A 19557-nucleotide genomic window follows, 5' to 3' on the forward strand; every position below is an offset into this window, starting at 1 on the left:
GTTATGCAATACCCGTTGTACCCATAGGTATAGTACTGGAGGCCAGTCTGTGATGTCAGTAGTACTATGATGTATTTAATGATGACTTCAGAGATGTCCATATATGGGCATAAAGAGGGACACGGACAGACATACACACATACAGATAGATACAGAGATTTGTGGATTTATAGATATCTTTGGACAGCTGCCGATCCGCCCGACTTCCTACTCGTCACTGCACTCCCTTGGGTCCTCAGCGACACACACCAAGTTTGGAATCGATCAGTCCGACGGGTCTCGAGATACGCAAGACACACACACACACACACACACGCACACGCACACGCACACGCACACTCGCACACACAGATTCCTTGGCCTTTGTAGAGATACCACTATGGCTGTTATCCTTAGGGTATGTGAAATTATAGTACATATACCTCATTACACAATGTTATTGTTTACTGCCGCAAAGAAAATGAAACTATACGCCATTTTATTGAATTGTTGTGGAATGTCTTTGTTTAACCTTGAATGACTTAGTTATTGCTTTTGATGAAGATGGAATGTTACCCCACTGCCCCAGCATCTCAGCATTTCTGCTTTATTTTTTGTAAACAGTGTGTGTGACATTGAACAGAGAGGCTAGAAAGGAGGGAGAGAGAGAGGGGACATGCAGTAAAGCATTGGTTCTCAAAGTGGGGTCCGAGGACCCCCAGGGGTCCTTTAGGGGAAGGGGGTTCCAGGGGGTCCCCAGCAAAAGTAGTTAACATAGCGTCACAATCATTTTAACCACTTTATCCATTTATATGTTTGCTGTTCGAAAATAGCAGATCTACAAGCTCACAGCGCGTCACTTCGCGCCGCTTGTACATCTGCTATTTTTGAGCATCCATGAAAAATCTGGAAAGTGTTTGGAACACTTTGAATAAACACAAATGTTCTGTTCTGGGGACGTCCCTGGCACAAAACATTTGTAGATGGCGGTCTGCGTTCTAATAAATATCAATTTTGGGGTCCTTGACATGAAAAAGTTTGAGAACCACTGCAGTAAAGAGCCTTGGGTGTAGGGCTGTCACCATCATTTTATTTTACCATTAATTGTCTCACAAATAATTGTGATTAATGATTTAATTGTGCATTTGGCATTGAATATTGGAACATAATAAAAAATGTAATAAAAGTTTTTGTAAACAAAAGTTGCACAGGGCAGATATGACAAATAAATGAAAAAAAACAAATTTAAATAGTGGATATAGCCGGCTTTTAGATCTGCTATTGCCGCAAATTTTTTTTTTGTGTTGAAATTTTGTTTCAACATGGAAACGATTATGACGATTATGCTAAGTAATTGCGATTGTTTCAAATAATTGCGATTGTTTCAAATAATTGCGATTGTTTCAAATAATTGCGATTAGGCGATTATGTAATAATTGTGACAGGCCTACTGGGGTACGTGGGATTCGAACCTGTGCCAGCGGTAGGAAAGATCCTTGGCCTTTATTTATGTGGTATGCAGGGTGTGCGCTCTTACCACATGAGTCACCAGGGTGCCCCAAATAGAATAGAAGCCTTGTTGACTGTGAATTTCCCTGACAAAAAGCAATGCCTAATTTGCCAAACTGCAGTGTGGCAAGGGTAAAGCTACAAACCCCTTCTAATAATATACAAACAGGCTTAAAAACGTGTTTGAGTGTTCTGTATCATGGTGAAATCGATAAAGTCCACGAGAGTGAATGCAAAGGCCATGGTAAAACACCTGTATGACAATGCACGTCAATGCACCAGGCTTCCACTGTGACCTCAATATGACATTTCACATTCCCAAACCATGCTTGGTTTAATATAAAGCTGTGGCAACCAAAAGACATATTCCCCCTGTTTTCACAACTCATATTAGATGGGAGAGATGTGTGACATCATCACTCTTTTCCAAGGGTTTTGGGCTTACAGTATAACTGAACAAGTTATACTAAAGCTATTGTTCCGTGAAATACTCGTTAATCTTTTTTATATGATGTGTGATTTATGATGGATTATCCCACTGGGAGAGCTGGAGCAGACCACAGCAAAATCGGGAGTGTTAATTTCACTGTGAGCGAGTAAACATTGATGTGTAAGGGTCCATTCTTACACACTCAGTTAAATTAACATTCAGGATTTTACTGTGCGTGGTCGATATGCTTACATTTTCAGTTTCTTCCTTGTTATTAACATGACAGCACAGGCGGAGTTCATCAGATCACATTAGGTTAGATGCAGGTTTGACTAGGCCAAAACGTCAAATGATGTTGTAATGAAGAGATTTGTTTTTTAATTGCGTGAATGTCGCACCTCTTTCGCCTTTTTCCATGTGAAGACTGCACCTCCACTAACCTGACAAACCTCATTATTAATGTGATAAATCTCTGGTAATTAATTCTTTCTCATTACAGTACTGCCGGACATTTGTCAAAGTTATGCTGTAATTATGACCTTTTTACTACGCCGCTCTGCATGATTCTAACCATCTAGGTGTGCGTTTGTCCAGAGCTAATCTTGCAAACCGCTGACTGACATTGTGCACAATCTTTTGTGCACACTGCGGCCACAGACGTAGCTCCACAATTTCCGCCGCCCACGTTTTATACTTTTAGAAATATTTAACTTACATTTTATAATGGAAGTCATTGGGGCTCAGACTAGGCTGAAACCTCGCCCACATTTGGAGTCATACATCATCATATGTCATTGGCTGGCCACATGAAGTCCGAGATCCACACTGGAGCCACGTCCGTTCCCAGGTGGATCCTGAGATCCACATGATTCGATTAGTTTTTTAAGAGGAGAGCGGGCAGGCCACTCTAGCTGGTATTGTCTTTATTCAGAAATACAGTACGGGGAAAGCTGATAAACCGTATAAGGGATGAAGAAAGAGGCGGGTGGGCTTCAATCCAAGGCCAGCAGGGGTACATGTTGGTTCAGAAGCAATACTGTTGTTATAGTATTTCACCACAGGCAATAATGATTCTGTCAAGTTTTGGCATTCACTGTTAATTAATCCAGCCAGCCCAGAAAAACAGATACGTTGGCTGGACGAACATCAAGGTTAGAAGGATGTCAGGATGTTGTGACTTGTGATTAGTGTGAGCAGACTCTGGGCTGCAGGAATGCTAATGACCTACACTACATCATTCAAGGTTAACATTATCTAATCTCTCTCCTAGCAGCATTCAAGGATGAACTTACCCACTTCATTGTACTGGACTAGTACTAACCTCGCCTCAGTTCAATTTATATCGTGCAGAACTCTTAATGTAATACAATAATATTGAAACCTGATGTTCCTATTTGGGGCATGTCATTATATGAAAGTGAAACAAAAAGCAAAAATATCATATTTGCTATTTATAGAGCATAAGGGGTTAAGCTATTTAATGTTCATTCTGATAATTTATTCTTGTATTTTTGTAATAATTGCACTCAATCCCGGTGCCAGCATTTTCCCTTGTATGTACACTGGCCTGCTCAATGACGAGAAGCCAACTGGCTGCTGTTATTAAGAAAAACAGTTATTAGTCTGATCGCTGACTGTTTAATGTGTGTGTTTGTTTCTGCAGCGTGCGCGTTCAGGTTCAATGGCCTGTCCTTGGTCTACCTCATCTATCTCCTGCTTATCCCACTGTTCGCAGAGCCCACAAGCACAACAATGAAGGGTAAGGCCTGATGGCACAAATTACATACTTTTACCCCAGTAGAATACACATGCCTCTGCCTACATAATGCTAATATCAAGACAGACAGACAGACAGACAGACAGACAGACAGACAGACACTATATTTTTCTGTACATAGGGTACAGCATCGTCATAGTGCACCAACTGTCATAGTGTGGGGTGATAGTGTACCAACCAGTTTCTATAGCAAGAGGTGCGACTCCACACCTGAATTTAGCAAAGGCGCTGCTATAATGCCTTGATAGGATACAATGTATGTATAGCTCTGTTTCAAAAGCACTCTTCACCTTTTTATTAGTGTACTGTATTTATTAACTGAATCCATTTCTATTCATCTCTTTCTGACTATGCAATGTAATTTTTTTTTATCATTGCTTAAATAGACAGTGTAGTCTACATTTTTTTAAACTTTAGTCAGCTGGGAAGCCCACAGAACTAAACACACGTTTACACAAAATTACAGAACCACTGGCACTGGCAGTTTTCCCAACCCATATCGCTCTGTATGAGCAGCGTTTGGGGTGTATTTGCGGTACCAACTCCTACAGTAGCATTTCAGGATGGGCAAAACCAGTCATTCAAACAGTTTAGTAAAACATTTAAATGGAAAGCCACCCATAGATTTGCATTTGGCTGCTGTGATTGCACCCACAGCTCTATTTGCATGCATTGCTAGAGGCTTAACAGTTTTGTTCGAGCCTAAGAACTCCATCTTCCGAGGAGATCAGCCCAAATATGTATACTCTATAACAGCTTCCCATAGTTGGGGACATTGAAGGATTTATTTTCATTATCTACAGACACTCTTGCCTAAGGCCTTGATCGCCAGAGATACTGTAGATCATTTATGTACTGTAGAGAAGAGAATGGGAGATTAAATACAGCCTTGTTTTATTCCAATATAAACTGGGAACCAATCTGTAAGACAGTCATTGACATGACAACAACACTTCATATTTTCGCACAAAGCAGTAAGGTAGTTCAGTATACAATCTTGCCATGTACTGTATATAGGCCCAATATCAACAGTTTGTCCGAGAGCATTTTACATTCTATATGGTCACAAGCTTTAGAAAAAAGCTACTTCCAACTGAGCTACAGTATGACTGACTACAGTATAAGGGCCTCTTGCAACTTAAACCCTAGTATCCCTATTCTGGGGAGAACATCCGGGCAAAAATAGCTGCTTTACAAGCGTTGTGAGCTTGCAGATCTGCTATTTTTGGCGAAGAGATTTTTAGTGTAGACTGAAAACAGGAGGGGGCCTAGTACAGAGCCCTTGGGAATCCAATCAACTAAGTATAGTGTTTTAAGTGGTTTTACCTAATCCTTCGACATCTTTGGAAAATATAAATCACGGCTCGTCTGGGAAGGTTTTTGAAAGGCGACCGTCCTCTTTTACGGGTGATAAATGTGGGGTTGTGGTTTTGAATAGGGCTTGACAAGAGTTTTTGCTGTGTCGGTATGCTGCTCACTTCACCCACCGCAGAACACTAAACAGGACACCTCCCAGACCGCTCATAATGTGGGCTTCAGCAGGAGACCACATGCAGTGTTTAATAATACATAAAGCCATATCGGTGGGGAGGAGGAACATCCAGGCCGTGGGCTGTCTCTCAGCTCGTCTCTCCAGCTGAAATAACAGTCAGGAAGTGAAGGATGGGAGAGAGCCGAGTAGAGGAGAGGAGAGAGGAGAGGAGAGAGAAAGTGGACCACTTATGTACTCATCAATAGTTAAAGAGAGAAATCCTCGAGTAAAGCAAAACGGTCATTGATAGCTGTGTTGACTACAATACTGTGGTTGTTGGACAGATTCTTGGCCATTTTTCAGTAGGCTGTATAATAATGATTTAGTCTAGAGAGCTACGTACGGGAAAAATAATAATATATTAAAAAAAAATATATATATACAGTATTATGGATGAAAGCCTGTTTCATACAGTAACATCCTTATCATAAAATACTCCTTTTTTTATCCCCATCTTCCAAACTCTACATACTGTATATCAAAAATGATAAACAAACAAACAAACAAACAAGATTCAAAGAGCAAAACAGTTAGACAAGAAGTTTGAAAATTCCTGTGAAATATTGGCTTAATTAAAATTATCTTGCCAAATTAAAAGTATGTACTGTAGTACTGCATAGAGCAAGGTTAATTTGCCGTTTTGGATGGCCCACTTGAACATTTTGAAATATTAGTTGTTTGTATGTTAATAGAGACTGTACTAATACTGTAGACTCTAGAGTAGATTTGAGCTGATTTGAGTAAATTCTGTACTTCAATGGTTCCGTTTTCTCCGTTGTATTTTTCACAGTGTCTCCAGTCACACTGAGGTGAGTTTGAATGATCTCTGTGCATTCTGTACAGTATTAACAAAAGTATTTTGCAGGAGGTTTGGACTCGCTTATGTTTATGTAACCTCTGCAGGTCTTATGGTTTGCATAGTGTGATGAGGGCGAACAAAAGAATACATGTAAACTGCCACAGGCGTTGGTTAGTATTTTCTGTTTCCAGCTGGGGGAAGCTTGCCAGTATATATATACAGTACCACCTGGCTGTGTATTTATTTACTGTATTATCTCACATTCCTGGCGAGAATGGACTCATTTCAGTGCATTAGTTTGCAGTCTTAATAGGAGAAGCCATCTATTTATCTGTGTATATTAAGCCGTGTGAGGCTTAATTTGGCATTTGACACAATGTAGCTGACAGATCCCGGTTTTGTAATAAATCATGAAATACATTTTTTAAAATCATTGACGTAATTAATTGAGGAAATTGACCAAAAAAAGTAACCATCTTTTCCTTAAAAGTGATCTTTTATCGAGAGAACAAAGGAATGACTGTGCAATCCATATTATCTGAATAAGTAGTCTGGATTTATATTTTGAACTGAGTCAGCTGAAAGTAAATTGACCTCAGTCATGATAATTACACCTGTAGCCGCACACCCTGACAGTCACAAACCTTAAACATACAAATTTGAACGTACAATATGTACCGACACGCTGTATAGTCTTTATTTATATCAATTAGAATTAGGAGAACCAATTAGCGTAGATCCCCTTGACTGATGTGCTGAACTGTGTTGATGGTCTGCTTCATTTTGGCTATTGAATCTCAGGCCTGTTAAATTGGTATTGTTAATTTAAGACAGATGTTGAGTATGAATAATTCATTAAGGGTCATTTCCTTTTAAAAGCCTCGTCAGTTCATTATGCCTAAAGAATGCATCAGTGAAAGACTCTGGCCATAATTGGACAGGAACATCTTGTGCCATTATTGTTATTGTTAGTGAGTTACTGTCTAATATTATAAAGACAGTATTTAACCACTTAAGCTCTGTTCAAAAACAAATTCTAAAATAGCAGGTCTACAGTACAAGCTCACAAGAAGCCACATTGTGACACATTGTGAGATCCGCAATTTTTCTGAAATGTTTTATATTTTTTCCAATAATGACATATGCCAAAATAGGGATGCCAGGGTGAAAGGGTTTAATTTCCCCTAAAGGTAAATTTCCAGTGAACATATCAAAAATCTAAACTCTCATAAACATTTGAGTCCATAAGCGATACAGAATTTCTATTGCCGTTATCAATTAGCTAGCAGAGGCCTCAGACAGCAGTGCGGTAAGAAGTAGATGTCATCGATTTTATATGAATTCATAAACCTCTCTATTTTATGAAGTAATTTATTTTATCTCAAAATGGAGTAATTTAAATTCCAAGTTGCTAGGGTTCAGCGCTTTAAATTGCAGTGCTGGCAAGCCCATGTTGAGTTGGATAAATGAGGATTGTTGGTTTGTTTGGGAAAAGCAGTCATTGCTAAAAAATGATTTTGAACAATGAACTCTTTTGGCATGGTTTAAAAGCACTCCAGGGACACAGCAGTTTGCGAGTGAATAAAGAAATAACGGCGTGCTACTAATTCAGGACGAGTGTCATAACCGAGACAGATGGTGGCCAGACAGTAAAAGGAAAACAGGGGACGGTTGCCAGTGCAGTCACATTGTCCAGTGCTTAAGGACCAATTTGGACCCAAGTAGCTCTCTATTCCTCATACCGAATCTTTACGAGCATTCTTCTCTTCCTTTGCAGCCGTGGAGAGGGAACTGCTGGGGGAAATTAGCTCAAATTGTTTTCACTTCAACATTTAATAAGCATGGTATGAGTTGGTGTTGGGCATTTGATAAGGTTACAACACGGATAGCCCGCACTGCTCAGCGGTAGCGTCTCACCTTGGCCAGGATACGGTGCCATACCGCAGTAAAACTCTTTAAATGCTCCCCGCGAGGATGCATTAAATTTAATGAGGCTACACCAGAACAGAACCGGAGCGGTGTGTGGAGATGTACAGAACTGGAGTGCTGGAGATGATGATGCTCCCGCGGACGAACAATCGAATGCCCAGCGGACCCCAGACCGCGCTGTCGCGGAGGCCGCCGGGTAGCGGGCGCTAATTTCGTTTTGTGAAAGGACAGGACATTGCAGCATATAGGAAGCCAGTGTCACTTCCTTTTCAAAGCAGAGGCCCTCTCCAACGGGCCCTTCCGTGCCCTGAGGATGAGAATGTTCATTTCCGTGCTACGAGGAGGTCGAAGAACCCTACTGTAGTGAATTATCACCATAACAACTCCTGAAATTATCCCAAATACCTTTAGGTGTGCTATAAACAGGCCATGTGTTTTGCAGCTGTCGTGGTTCTTCAGTCGGCTCTGGTCTCACACCCATCTATGGATGAGGAGCGACCAGGGCAAGAAAGACGGTTGCATTCTTTACTCCCTATAACAAAGCAGGAAGGAAACCAACTCAATTTAGGAATTCATGTTCAGATGTGTATGCTTTTCCTGTGGTCAGGACCCTGTCTGATTGGCACTTGTGAACACTTTCCCAAAGCCAGAAGTCAGAAAAACAAACCTTTGCAAGGTCAGAATAACATCAGTACGATGTTTATTATGGACCCACAGAATATATGTTTGACTTTTAATAATGAGCTTTGTTTTATTGCCAGAACTTAACTACTACTGGTAATGCAGCCGTATCCCCAGAAAATACCCAAGGGTACTTTTCCCCAATTCATTCTCCATGGAGCAGCAGCTCCAGACTTAAATGTTTCTGAATAGAGTTGTTAAGGTTGACAAATAGACTGGACATTCTTATTATTAGGAAGTACATGAAGAAATTCTTTAATTATGGCGTTTTCTATCAAAATACATTTTGAAAGTTGGTGAGTGCTTTCAAGAAGAAGCCAGAATGGAATTTGTTTTGGTGAATTGTCAAGTTGTCATAATCAAGGTGCAACTTTACTCTCCAAATAAAGTATTTTTTGCATATAACTGATTACAATAATAAGTGAGTGGTCTTCCCTTGTAAATGAGACCTTGACAATCTTTTTTAATATTGAATATTTATTATTTTTTGTTTTTTCATAAAATTGACAATAAATGACCAGAAGCATTGCAAAAAAATTAAGAGAAAAAACCTAAATACAATAAAAAATGAAACAAATATGTACAATAAAATATGAATAAGCTAATTTGAACATAAATTGAGAGATACGTTAGTAATATTATTTTACTATGCTACAGTGGTGGGAATTAAGAGATTATGCAGATTATGAATCAGTCATGTGGATTGATTGATTGATTGATTGATTGATTGATTGATTGATTGATGTTTTCATTTACAAAACGTGCATATACATGACCACATGTGTGCATATATCTGTCAAAAGGATAAACACAAAAAGTTTGATATCTTATTTCCATTGTGGTCCTTTGAGTGCAAATGTGTAAACCGATTGCCATGTGTTTTGGGGGGAGGGGGAGGGGGTAGCAGAGACAAACAGAAAAATGGGAGCTTCTCCATGTAAGTGAGAAATGGTTGCCATATTTTGATATTTTGTAGAAAGTAACGTTCTACTTAACAATCTCAGGACAGAGCTAACCACTGTATCTAGAGCAGTGCTTCTCAAAAGTGGTATCCGGGGAACCCCAGGGGTCCTTGAGGGGTTTCCAGGGGGTCCCTGGTAAAAAACTATTGCCCTATTTAATATTTTGGCTATTCACAAACTCTTCAAGAACTTGTAGATCGGCTATTTTAGAAAAATCTTGAAACCTCTTCTCTTGTGGGGGTCACTGTGGTACAAAACCTTTTCAGATGGTGGTCCGTGGCCAAACACACGGAGATTCTTTGACATGAAAATGTTTGAGAACCACTGTATCTCAGAATCAGAGAGAGGTTTTTACAGGTGTAAAGCAATAGGTGGAATTATTTTTGTTTCACCTACTCCCTCGTTTCATAGTATTCTTTGAGAAGAAAGAGGACAAAGGTAGAGTGAGATAGAAAACAGGTTAAATAGAACAAAATAAAGATGCATACAGAGAACGTATAGGGCATAGCAGTGGCAGCCATTTTGTGATGCCAGAGATTCCTGAAAATATTTATATAAATTATTTGAAGCCTGTAACCAAGCCATCAAAGCTCCTGGTGAATCATGAAAACATTTGATTCTATGTTGAAAAACATTTGATGACACAGAATCAAATGTTTTATAGTCATGATTCACCAGGAGCCTGGATGGCTTGGTTCCAGGCTTAAAATAATTGATATAAGTATTTTCAGAAATCTCTATGGGAAACATGAATGGGGTTTCTACTGTATGTGTGGCACCACCATGAAGCAGGTATATACATGATATTTAGAAATATATATATGTATAATATATTTATGTATCTAGAGATGTTTTAACAGTGCCATGTGGTTGTGTTGTTGCTGTGCTTCCTGCAGGCCACACAGGGCGTCTGCTCAAGTCCCTGTGCTTCACCAGTGTGACCTTCCTGCTGCTGCAGATCATCTATCAGATCACTGTCCACAGCCTTCTGGCTGCCAGATCCATCGACTCCCATTTCAACTGTGAGTACACACTACTGCCTGCCTCTCTGCTGTCTGTCTGCTCCCTGGCTGCCCAGGGCTGCTGGCAGCATCACACTGTAATGTAATATCACAATAATAACAATGATGATAATAATGGGGTTTTAAAAGGGCCATGCTGGAAGGGAAGCCAGGGCTTTTAATTGTGTGGTACACACAATGATTTTTTTTAATTATTCAGATCAGATGCACACTTTACGTGTGTTTTAATCACATTAAAGAGATAGTTCACCCCCAAAATGACTTTTCTTCTATCGATTAGTCACCCCATGGAGACTTTTGTCGCATTCCTAAGCCAATAATTTGATGACATGGCAACGGTTCCTACCGGTCCGCTGGTCATCAAATTATTGGCTCCATGGGGTGACTAAAAATGTGGGTGAACTATCCCTTTAACGCTGGCGTTCCTATTCTGGTAAAAGAAATGTTAAAAATTGGCATTTATCTACTGTATAAGCTCTCGTCGTGGATATTGTAGATATCTATTTTACGCTTTCCGTCATGTGATGACGTTTTTAGGGCTTAAATGGTTAAAGGTAGGGTAAGTGATTTGCGTTGGTTAAAATAATTGTTAAATAGCTCTATATTCTGATAGTACTCATTGCTATAGAGTGTTTGTTCAGTAAAAGGAGTCTCCTTGTCTCTCCATCTCTTTATTAAACAGAAAATGCATTTTCGTTTCAGTTTCAGTTTCATTTCCAATTTTATCCAACCAGGACAGAGAACTCAATCAGGATACAGATTAAACAAGTGAAATTGGAAGTGATGACACTAAGAAATGAGCATGCAAAATTGGAACTGAAAACTATACAAATTAAGCTTAAAAATGGGTACTTTCTCCTGATTGGCTGAGATTTTGACACCTACCGAAACATTTATTTTCTGTTTATTAAAGAGCTGGAGAGACGGGGAGACTCCTGTTACTGAACAAACACTCTATAGCAATGATTACTATCAGAATATAGTATTTTAACCTTTAAAAAAAATACTTTTTGTTTTAACCAAAAAATATCACTTACCCTACCTTTAAAGTTGTTGAGCAGCAATATTTTAGATTGGGAAATCAAAGTGGGACAGTAAGATTACCTTTTGATTATATCTATATTATATTTAGGTCTGCAGACTGTATTCATGTACGTAAGTTCTAACTTGTATAATTATGAGAAATGTCAGCAGACAAAACATTGTATGATAATGATCAGGGCAGGAATTTCAGGGAGGCCACGAAGGCCATGGCCGTCGTTGCCCCTCAGTTTGGCCTCGTGGCTCTCAAATAAATCTCTCTTTCTTGTCAATTTATAGAGAGACACTAGTGTCTCTTTCTTGTCATGTAGACACTAGTGTCTTTTGTTGAGATTCTGAATTCTTAACTCCCCTGAGTCCCCATCTTTAAACCAATCCAGTAACCTGATTGGTACAGGGTTGAGCATGGATCAGATTTTAAATACCATTATTTATTTATTTCACTGCAGATAGTCTACATAACTTTTTTTAAATCATCTTAATTCAATTAATTATTTCAATGGACAAAAATCTTGTTTTATTTGATGGCCTTCCTGCCCTGGCATTTGGCCTTTGTGACCTCAAAAAATGAAAAACACCAAAGGTCAAGCTATATCATTATCAGGCCTTGCCCCTAAAATGACGAAATTCCAGGCCTGATAATGATAGAATCAACTGTATTCTATGGCTCATTGTCACTCTCTTCTCAATGTTTACTAATGTCAAAGGTCCTGTATTTAACACTCTTATAGCCTGGGGCTGAGCCATCTAGAATAGTAATACTGGAAGTCAATGGAGGCTGGATTGGCCTGAAACTTTTTTATTTCAGCACTGTTTCTTTTTGTATCATATTATTTTATTATCCCTTGCCTTGTATTCTATTGTATTTCTATGGACCTGAGTCCACTAATAAATATTTGATTGAAAAACGGAAATGACGGCTATTATACAGTAGACTGAAAACGAAATTTTCAAGGTCATAGGTCTTTTTTTACTTTTTTAAAATTAATGATGTGTAATCAATACAATCTTAGTGTTTTGTCAATTATTTGGAGGCCCACTTGCTATATCCTGACGGCCCACTAGTGGGCCCCGGCCCACAGGTAGGGGATCGCTGTGTTAGAGTTCACACCAGAACAGAACAGTGTGATGATCTGTATTGGCGTAATCACCCGTGTTGAAGGCAGTCTGTGTGTGTACACAAGCGTGACCCATACATCAAACAGCTCGTCTGGCACTTGAACTCTGACTCTGAGGTATTGAAGGGGTGTCACAGGGTGGTGTGTGTGTGTGTGTGTGTGTGTGTGTGTGTGTGTGTGTGTGTGTGTCATCCGAAACGCATACGTTTCTCACAGTCGAAGGGGGAGTGTCCATCTAAAACCAATACTCTGTTCATACTTTCTTCTTTCACTGATGTGAAGAAATTTTCTTTCTAAGAATTTTGTATGTGTTATAAAACCGCTTAAGCGCTATGGTATCGGGTGGTACAAACAGTTTATCTACAAGCTCGCAACGCCGCTATTTTTAAATATTCTTTTAGAAAATGACATAATGACCTGCCAAAAAAAACAGACACCAGATTGAAACTGTTTAAAAAGCTATATAAATGAATTAGCTTCAGACTGTGCCAAAAGGTGCAGATTTATGATAGATTTATCATATTTCACGATTTAATGAGCTTCCTCGTACCATAAGTACAGCTGAGTAAAAACATTTAAAAAATAATAATGAATTGTGCTGCCTGCTAAGAAAACAGTGTGATCTAGCGACTGCGTGTTGGGAAGGTGTTAATAGTTGGCTGTGCCGTGGGCCGCTCATGAAACTCAGTATCAAACCGTAAAATACAAGCGATGTCTAGACGGGACAGAGGCTGACCTTGTGTTTTAATGACACGTGAAGTCTCATGGTAGCAAAAACACATTTTCCACTGTAGACACAACAACAGCCAACTCTCCTGAAATAGCAGAATGGACCGTATCACCTCGGGGCAAGGCTACACACAGGGCCACTCTCACTGGGCAGGCTAAATATTTGGTAATGATATTTGGTAATAAAGGAAATACTTATTACCAAAGGTCTCAAAGTCAGAGGTAGTTGCCAGATTAAGTCATGGTGTAATTATTAGACTGTGTGAGAGCTGATCCCATAGGAAATTGGATGTTTAAAAAAAAAAAGTGGCAAACACTGTGTCACGTAATAACAGTACGATGTTGAATCAATACGCATCTATGAAATGTGGGGATGCTAGTCGGTTTGTTACATTCTGTGTCGATCGACGCAAAAACGTTGTGATGACATGATGGAATACTTTCTGTCCCATTCTGAACATTACACTTGAATGTTTGACTGATGTCCTACTACATTACCCAGAATTCACTGGGAAGGCTTGGGTCTTGGAGGCCATTGCCCCAGTGGACTGTATATGTCATTGCACGAGTGCACAGTCAATATGGGACGCTTTTCATTTGCTTCGTCAGTGTTTCAGAGAGAGAGAGAAAGAGAGCATTGACCATGTACTGTAATGATTGTTATTCTCACCCATAGACAGGAGATAAAGTAAATAATCATTAGGAAGGAATTATTAAATACCCGTTAATTATGTATGAAGATTTTTGCCTTAATATGTAAATCAGTAAATTGTTGCTGGAGTAACATTCAGTAGCTCTTTTCCTGTTTTTGTGTGAAGACCTTACATCGACCATTAGTGTGTCTGCTATGAATATAAATAACATCCTTTGTAATGCAGCATTTAACAGTGAAGGCGTGTTTGAGCGCTCCTGTGCACAGCATTGTTTTATAGCTGACTGTCTCTCCATCCTGGCCCTCATTAGACATTTAATGAGCCACATGCTAAGGAGAGAATACATCCATCACGCACCGGCCAAGAAAGGCTTCATATTGAGCCGCAGTGAACATAAAGAAAGAAAATCATTTTCAGATTTTATGGCAACATAATAGTTTGTGTAGCAGTCTTCAGGGTGAGAAATTTGGAAATTTGATACAAATTAGGATCAATTTACAAAACGTCCCACTGAGAATAAACAAAGAGTATCTTCTGTACCCGTTTAATCACTTTAAGCCCTATAGCAAAAAATAGACTATCAAAAAGCTCACAATTACTTGGTGTGTAGCAGTGGATAGCCCTATCAAAAAAAAAATTGTACATTCTTTACGTTTTATCTTTTGAAATGTTTTGCCTATGATGACATGCTCAAACTATAGGGACACCCAGGTTGAAAGTGGTGAATTACTTCTATAAACAGTTGTTGGATCTCCACTCCCTGAGCCTTCTGTTTGGGGTTATTTTTATTTGGACCTACAGTATGTAACGGCACAGGAAATCAGACATTATCCTTTGTCCTCCCACGCTGACTACACTCTCCCAGACTAAATTCTCAGGTTTCCCTATCTGATATCGAATCCCCCACGACACTCTTTTCCTTTTGGCAGACGTGTGTAAACAAGGAGCTGTCCTGTCGCGCGGGAGATGCTTGTCTTCCCTCCAGCATAACGGTGCATCATTTCCTCTGTGTCTTTATTCGCCGGAGCCAAATAAGCCATTAGGGCAGTAAACCGAGTTGAGCGTGAATGAGTCAAAAACCCCTTCCAAGAAAACTAACATCTCTCCAGCTGTTGTAGCGGGTCACCAGTGATAAGTCAACCAGGAGAGCTGGGCCCCGGCTTCCTTTAGGAGCACATCCCTCATTCCTTTGTGCTTAGCGGGGTCAAATAGTCACAGAGGAGTGCATTTGAAAAACCTCACTACCTAGTGGAAGGAATTATGTCACTTAACGCATTGAAATCACTATTGAATTAGCTGTCTTCTGCAAAAAAAAGTAACATTTTAGTGGATAGAACTGCTTGTATTTGTGAGACATGAAGCAACGTAAAGCAATGGAGCTTTTTCTTCTAAATGCTTTCCTTTGTTTCTCTCAAAAGTCTGCCGTCGTCATGTCATGTGCCACTTTGACTATACAGTGGAGTATACAGTACAGTAGTCACCAACAACAATGCTTCCCAGCTTCTCCATGTAGTCATGAACCAAACTAGACCATACAGTTCTCCAATTAAGCACTTTCAACCCGGTGTGACGGTGTCCATATTTTAAGGCATGTCATTATAGGCGAAAATGATCAAAAATAGCCAATCTTGCAGATCGGCTATGTTCGCTATTCTTCGCACAACAAAGTCTATAGGGCTTAAAGGGATAGTTCACCCCCAAAATGACTTTTTTTTCTATCGATTACACACCCCATGAAGACTTGAATTCATGGACATAAGTTTTGGTCTCATTCCTAAGCCAATAATTTGATGACCGGTGGCGCTCCGGTAGGACACTCAAAGTGTCAACTTTGAGTGTCCTACCGGAGACATTAGCATCTTTCCGCCGGTCACCAAATTATTGGCTTAGGAATGCGACAAAAAAATCTCCATGAATTCAAGGCTTTTTTTGGGTGAACTATCCCTTTAAGTGGTTAACTCTAATAGCCCATCATGACTTTGGGTGAATTGGGTAACAGCCCACCATTTGAAAAACACTGACTGCCCCTTTACAGCCATTCTTTTATTTCCAGTATGCTGACCTTTACTTCCCTACATCCCTCACCTACACTAAACTCAATATCCCCCAAATGTGACACATTCATTGAGTGCTCCCTGCACACAGAGGTTGCCAGATAAAAGCTGCAGTGCAAAACACTCAAGGTTTTGCAGTTTTGGTGTGTGTGTGTGTGTGTGTGTGTGTGTGTGTGTGTGTGTGTGTGTGTGTGTGTGTGCGTGTGCGTGACGTACGTGTGTGTGACATAATGCTGCGCTGCCCCGGCAGGTCCCCTCCTCGCCCCCTACGGAAAAGGGCACTTGGCATTGGGCCCCAGAGATAGAGAGAAGAGAAACAATGGGTATTGCGTGGAGAGAGCGTGCTGCTGCGAGGTTAACAGCCCAGCAAGTACAAAGGGCGTTTTATGATGTTCACATAAACTCTGAGAGGACAGGTATTTTCAATGCCTGGCTGGAAAAGAGTGAATATGGCCTCGCCCCAAAAAACAGAATGGAAGTCTTCCCTTTGCTCAAACTACACAGTAAAGTCCCGAGTGTTGTTTGTTTAACGCCGAAGAGTGTACAAAACGGAACCAAATTGATTCATTTGGTACAGGTACATTAAGGCTCTGTTTGTACTCTTGTGAGTTCACTTAAGTTCATTAGATTTTTTTCCCTGTTAGACATATACGTAAAACCTTTTTTCACATGCTTCACAGAGATTCACATGCTCATCGAGTGCCCGAGGGGAGGGAGAAGCATTGAGTTAAATTGACACTCAGGATGTTACTAGTGTGTGTACCCTTCAGTTCAGTGTCAAGCGCAAATGCCCCAAAATACTCCAGCATTCCTTTGGATATTAACATTCCAATACGGCACACTACAACAACAACAATGCGTCGCTCTCATGCTACGGTATGGATGGATGGGACTGCCCTGCCCTGCCGTTTACCCTCTTTGGCATTCCGATGTGTGTGATGTCATAGGTTTTTGTAAAGCTTTCATTGTGCACCTGTAGGGTTGAGGTTGGACTGGGGGGGGGGAAGTTAGGTGTTGCAGATGTTTGGTCCAGGCATTCCTGAAATAGCTCTGTTTTAGCCCTTTGGGTATCATGCCGAACACTTTGAAGAATTACTTTTATTCTTTTTTTATTCGTCTCTGTCATTCTTAATGCCTTGCGAGCAACTGAACATGTGGCAACTGATTCTAAAGGGAACATAAATACTTTTTTCATGGGATTAAATCTGCGATCCATACCCTTTTTTTCTCGTGAATTAAACATAATTTTAATCTGTATATATATTTTTGGGCGGTGAAACGGCCCCTATAAGTGAGGTTTGGAAATTTGTACAATTATCTTGGGCAGTGAAACCGCCCCTATAAGTGAGGTTTGGAAATTTGTACAATTATCCTGCGCTGTGATTGGCCAATCACAATCTATTCAGGACTGTGATTGGCCAGTGTCACATGACACATGTGCATAGCCCTATATAAGAAATCATAAGAGTGTTTCAATAAATGTATTTATCTTTTGTACATGATTGGTTGACTCCATTCAGTATTGTGATTAGCTAGCAAGACACCACCCACTTCACACAGGGTGTGATTTTTGGGCAGTGAAACCGCCCCTATAAGTGAGGTTTGGATATTTGTACAATTATCCTGCGCTGTGATTGGCCAATCACAATCTATTCAGGACTGTGATTGGCCAGTGTCACATGACACATGTGCATAGCCCTATATAAGAAACCATAACTTTAAAAAGAACATAAATTTGTTTTTTTAAAGTTATGGTTTCGTCCATCATAAAGAGTGTTTCAATAAATGTATTTATCTTTTGTACATGATTGGTTGACTCCATTCAGTATTGTGATTAGCTAGCAAGACACCGCCCACTTCACACAGGGGGTGATTTTTGGGCGGTGAAACCGCCGTTTGGATATTTGTACAATTTTTGTAAAATTTTTGGCCAAAAATGTACCCCGCCTAACCCTGCACCGTGATTGGCCAATCACAGTCTATTCAGGACTGTGATTGGCCAGTGTCACATGACACATGTGCATAGCCCTATATAAGAAACCATAACTTGAAAAAAAACATACATTTGTTTTTTTCAAGTTATGGTTTCTTCCATCATAAAGAGTGTTTCAATAAATGTATTTATTTTTTGTACATGATTGGTTGACTCCATTCAGTATTGTGATTAGCTAGCAAGACACCGCCCACTTCACACAGGGTGTGATTTTTTCTATTCAAGAAGTATTGTATGAAATTCAAAGGAAAATACCTCGCCTTCCCAAACAAGCTCTCCAGTCCGTTATGGCTCAACAGTAAAATGTCTGTGCTTGCACGGGGGTCCCGGCCCGGGTTTGAGTCCTGCGTAGGACATGAAAGCAGTTTCATGAAACGCTGGCAAAAGTTTCAGTCACTATTTTACAAACAATGATTAAACTGTGTGTTGCTGAGAATGGATTTATGTGCGGTTGTCTGTTTCTGATAACAGGATGTGATCCATTACTTGCCAGAAATGTGGCAGAGCTGCTTTATGGTGCAAGAATAAGCAAGCAATAAGCAACATCTTCAAGATTCATGACAAAATATGTACTGTAATTTGACCGATTATGAGTGCATCGCCTGGCAGTAATATACTGTATCATTGCTTATATTCTCAAATATCATCTCCATATTCTAACTTTTTGATTTTTTTTTTACATAAATGCCCTACTTGATCATACTCACACAAAAGTATCAAAAGTAGCAGATCTACAAGCTCGAAACGCGGCGCAAATCGACACCTTTCGAGCTTGTCGATCTGCTATTTTGGCTATTTTTTTATTTGATTCCTGAAAAGTAACAGTTTTGGACATGTGAGGTTTCCTTTCCACCCGACAGAGACGATATACGATGTTTTGACAAGAGCTGGTTTTATTTTTCACGCCGTCGTTTTTGTTCCGTGTCACTGTGTACATTAGAGCTACTTCAGATATAAATTACCCTGATCCAACACTTGGGTTTTAATGTCTGTGTTGATTCACGCTCGTCTGCGTCAGGAGAGAGAGGGGCTGTCATCATCGGAGCATGTCCCGACATCTCTTTTCACGTTCCACCTCTGTGCAATGCTCTCTTTGAGACACAGCCTGCAGCGCTGCGTCAGAGCAATCCAACACCCAATTAGGTGCCTAATAAACTGACTAAACAACCCCGCCGTATTGATTTGTCATTGAGTTTGAGACTCTGGAGTCACAAAGGGGATGTTATGTTTTCCTTGGCAAAGGAACAAAGGCCAATCAGTCGCTGGCAGCTCCTCTTAAGGCAAGCGGAGGAATTGAATACCTGGAAATGTGTCTTCAAGCGTTGGCCTGACGTTCAGGAACACTTCGGT

The 19557-nt window shown here is 40.1% G+C and overlaps 1 protein-coding gene across 2 annotated transcripts in view; it reads left to right on the plus strand.

The window, feature by feature from the left end:
- piezo2b (piezo-type mechanosensitive ion channel component 2b) overlaps positions 1 to 19557 on the plus strand; it is a 143091-nt gene that overhangs the window by 15583 nt on the left and 107951 nt on the right. For both annotated transcript variants that reach the window (XM_080439410.1, XM_080439411.1), the window contains exons 2-3: positions 3582 to 3677; positions 10494 to 10619. In XM_080439410.1, coding sequence (XP_080295536.1) covers positions 3582 to 3677; positions 10494 to 10619 — 222 coding nt within the window. The remainder of the gene's footprint in view (positions 1 to 3581; positions 3678 to 10493; positions 10620 to 19557) is intronic.

Source organism: Gymnoscopelus braueri, assembly GCF_963280865.1.
Source record: "Gymnoscopelus braueri genome assembly, chromosome: 10".
NCBI classification, from domain to species: domain Eukaryota; kingdom Metazoa; phylum Chordata; class Actinopteri; order Myctophiformes; family Myctophidae; genus Gymnoscopelus; species Gymnoscopelus braueri.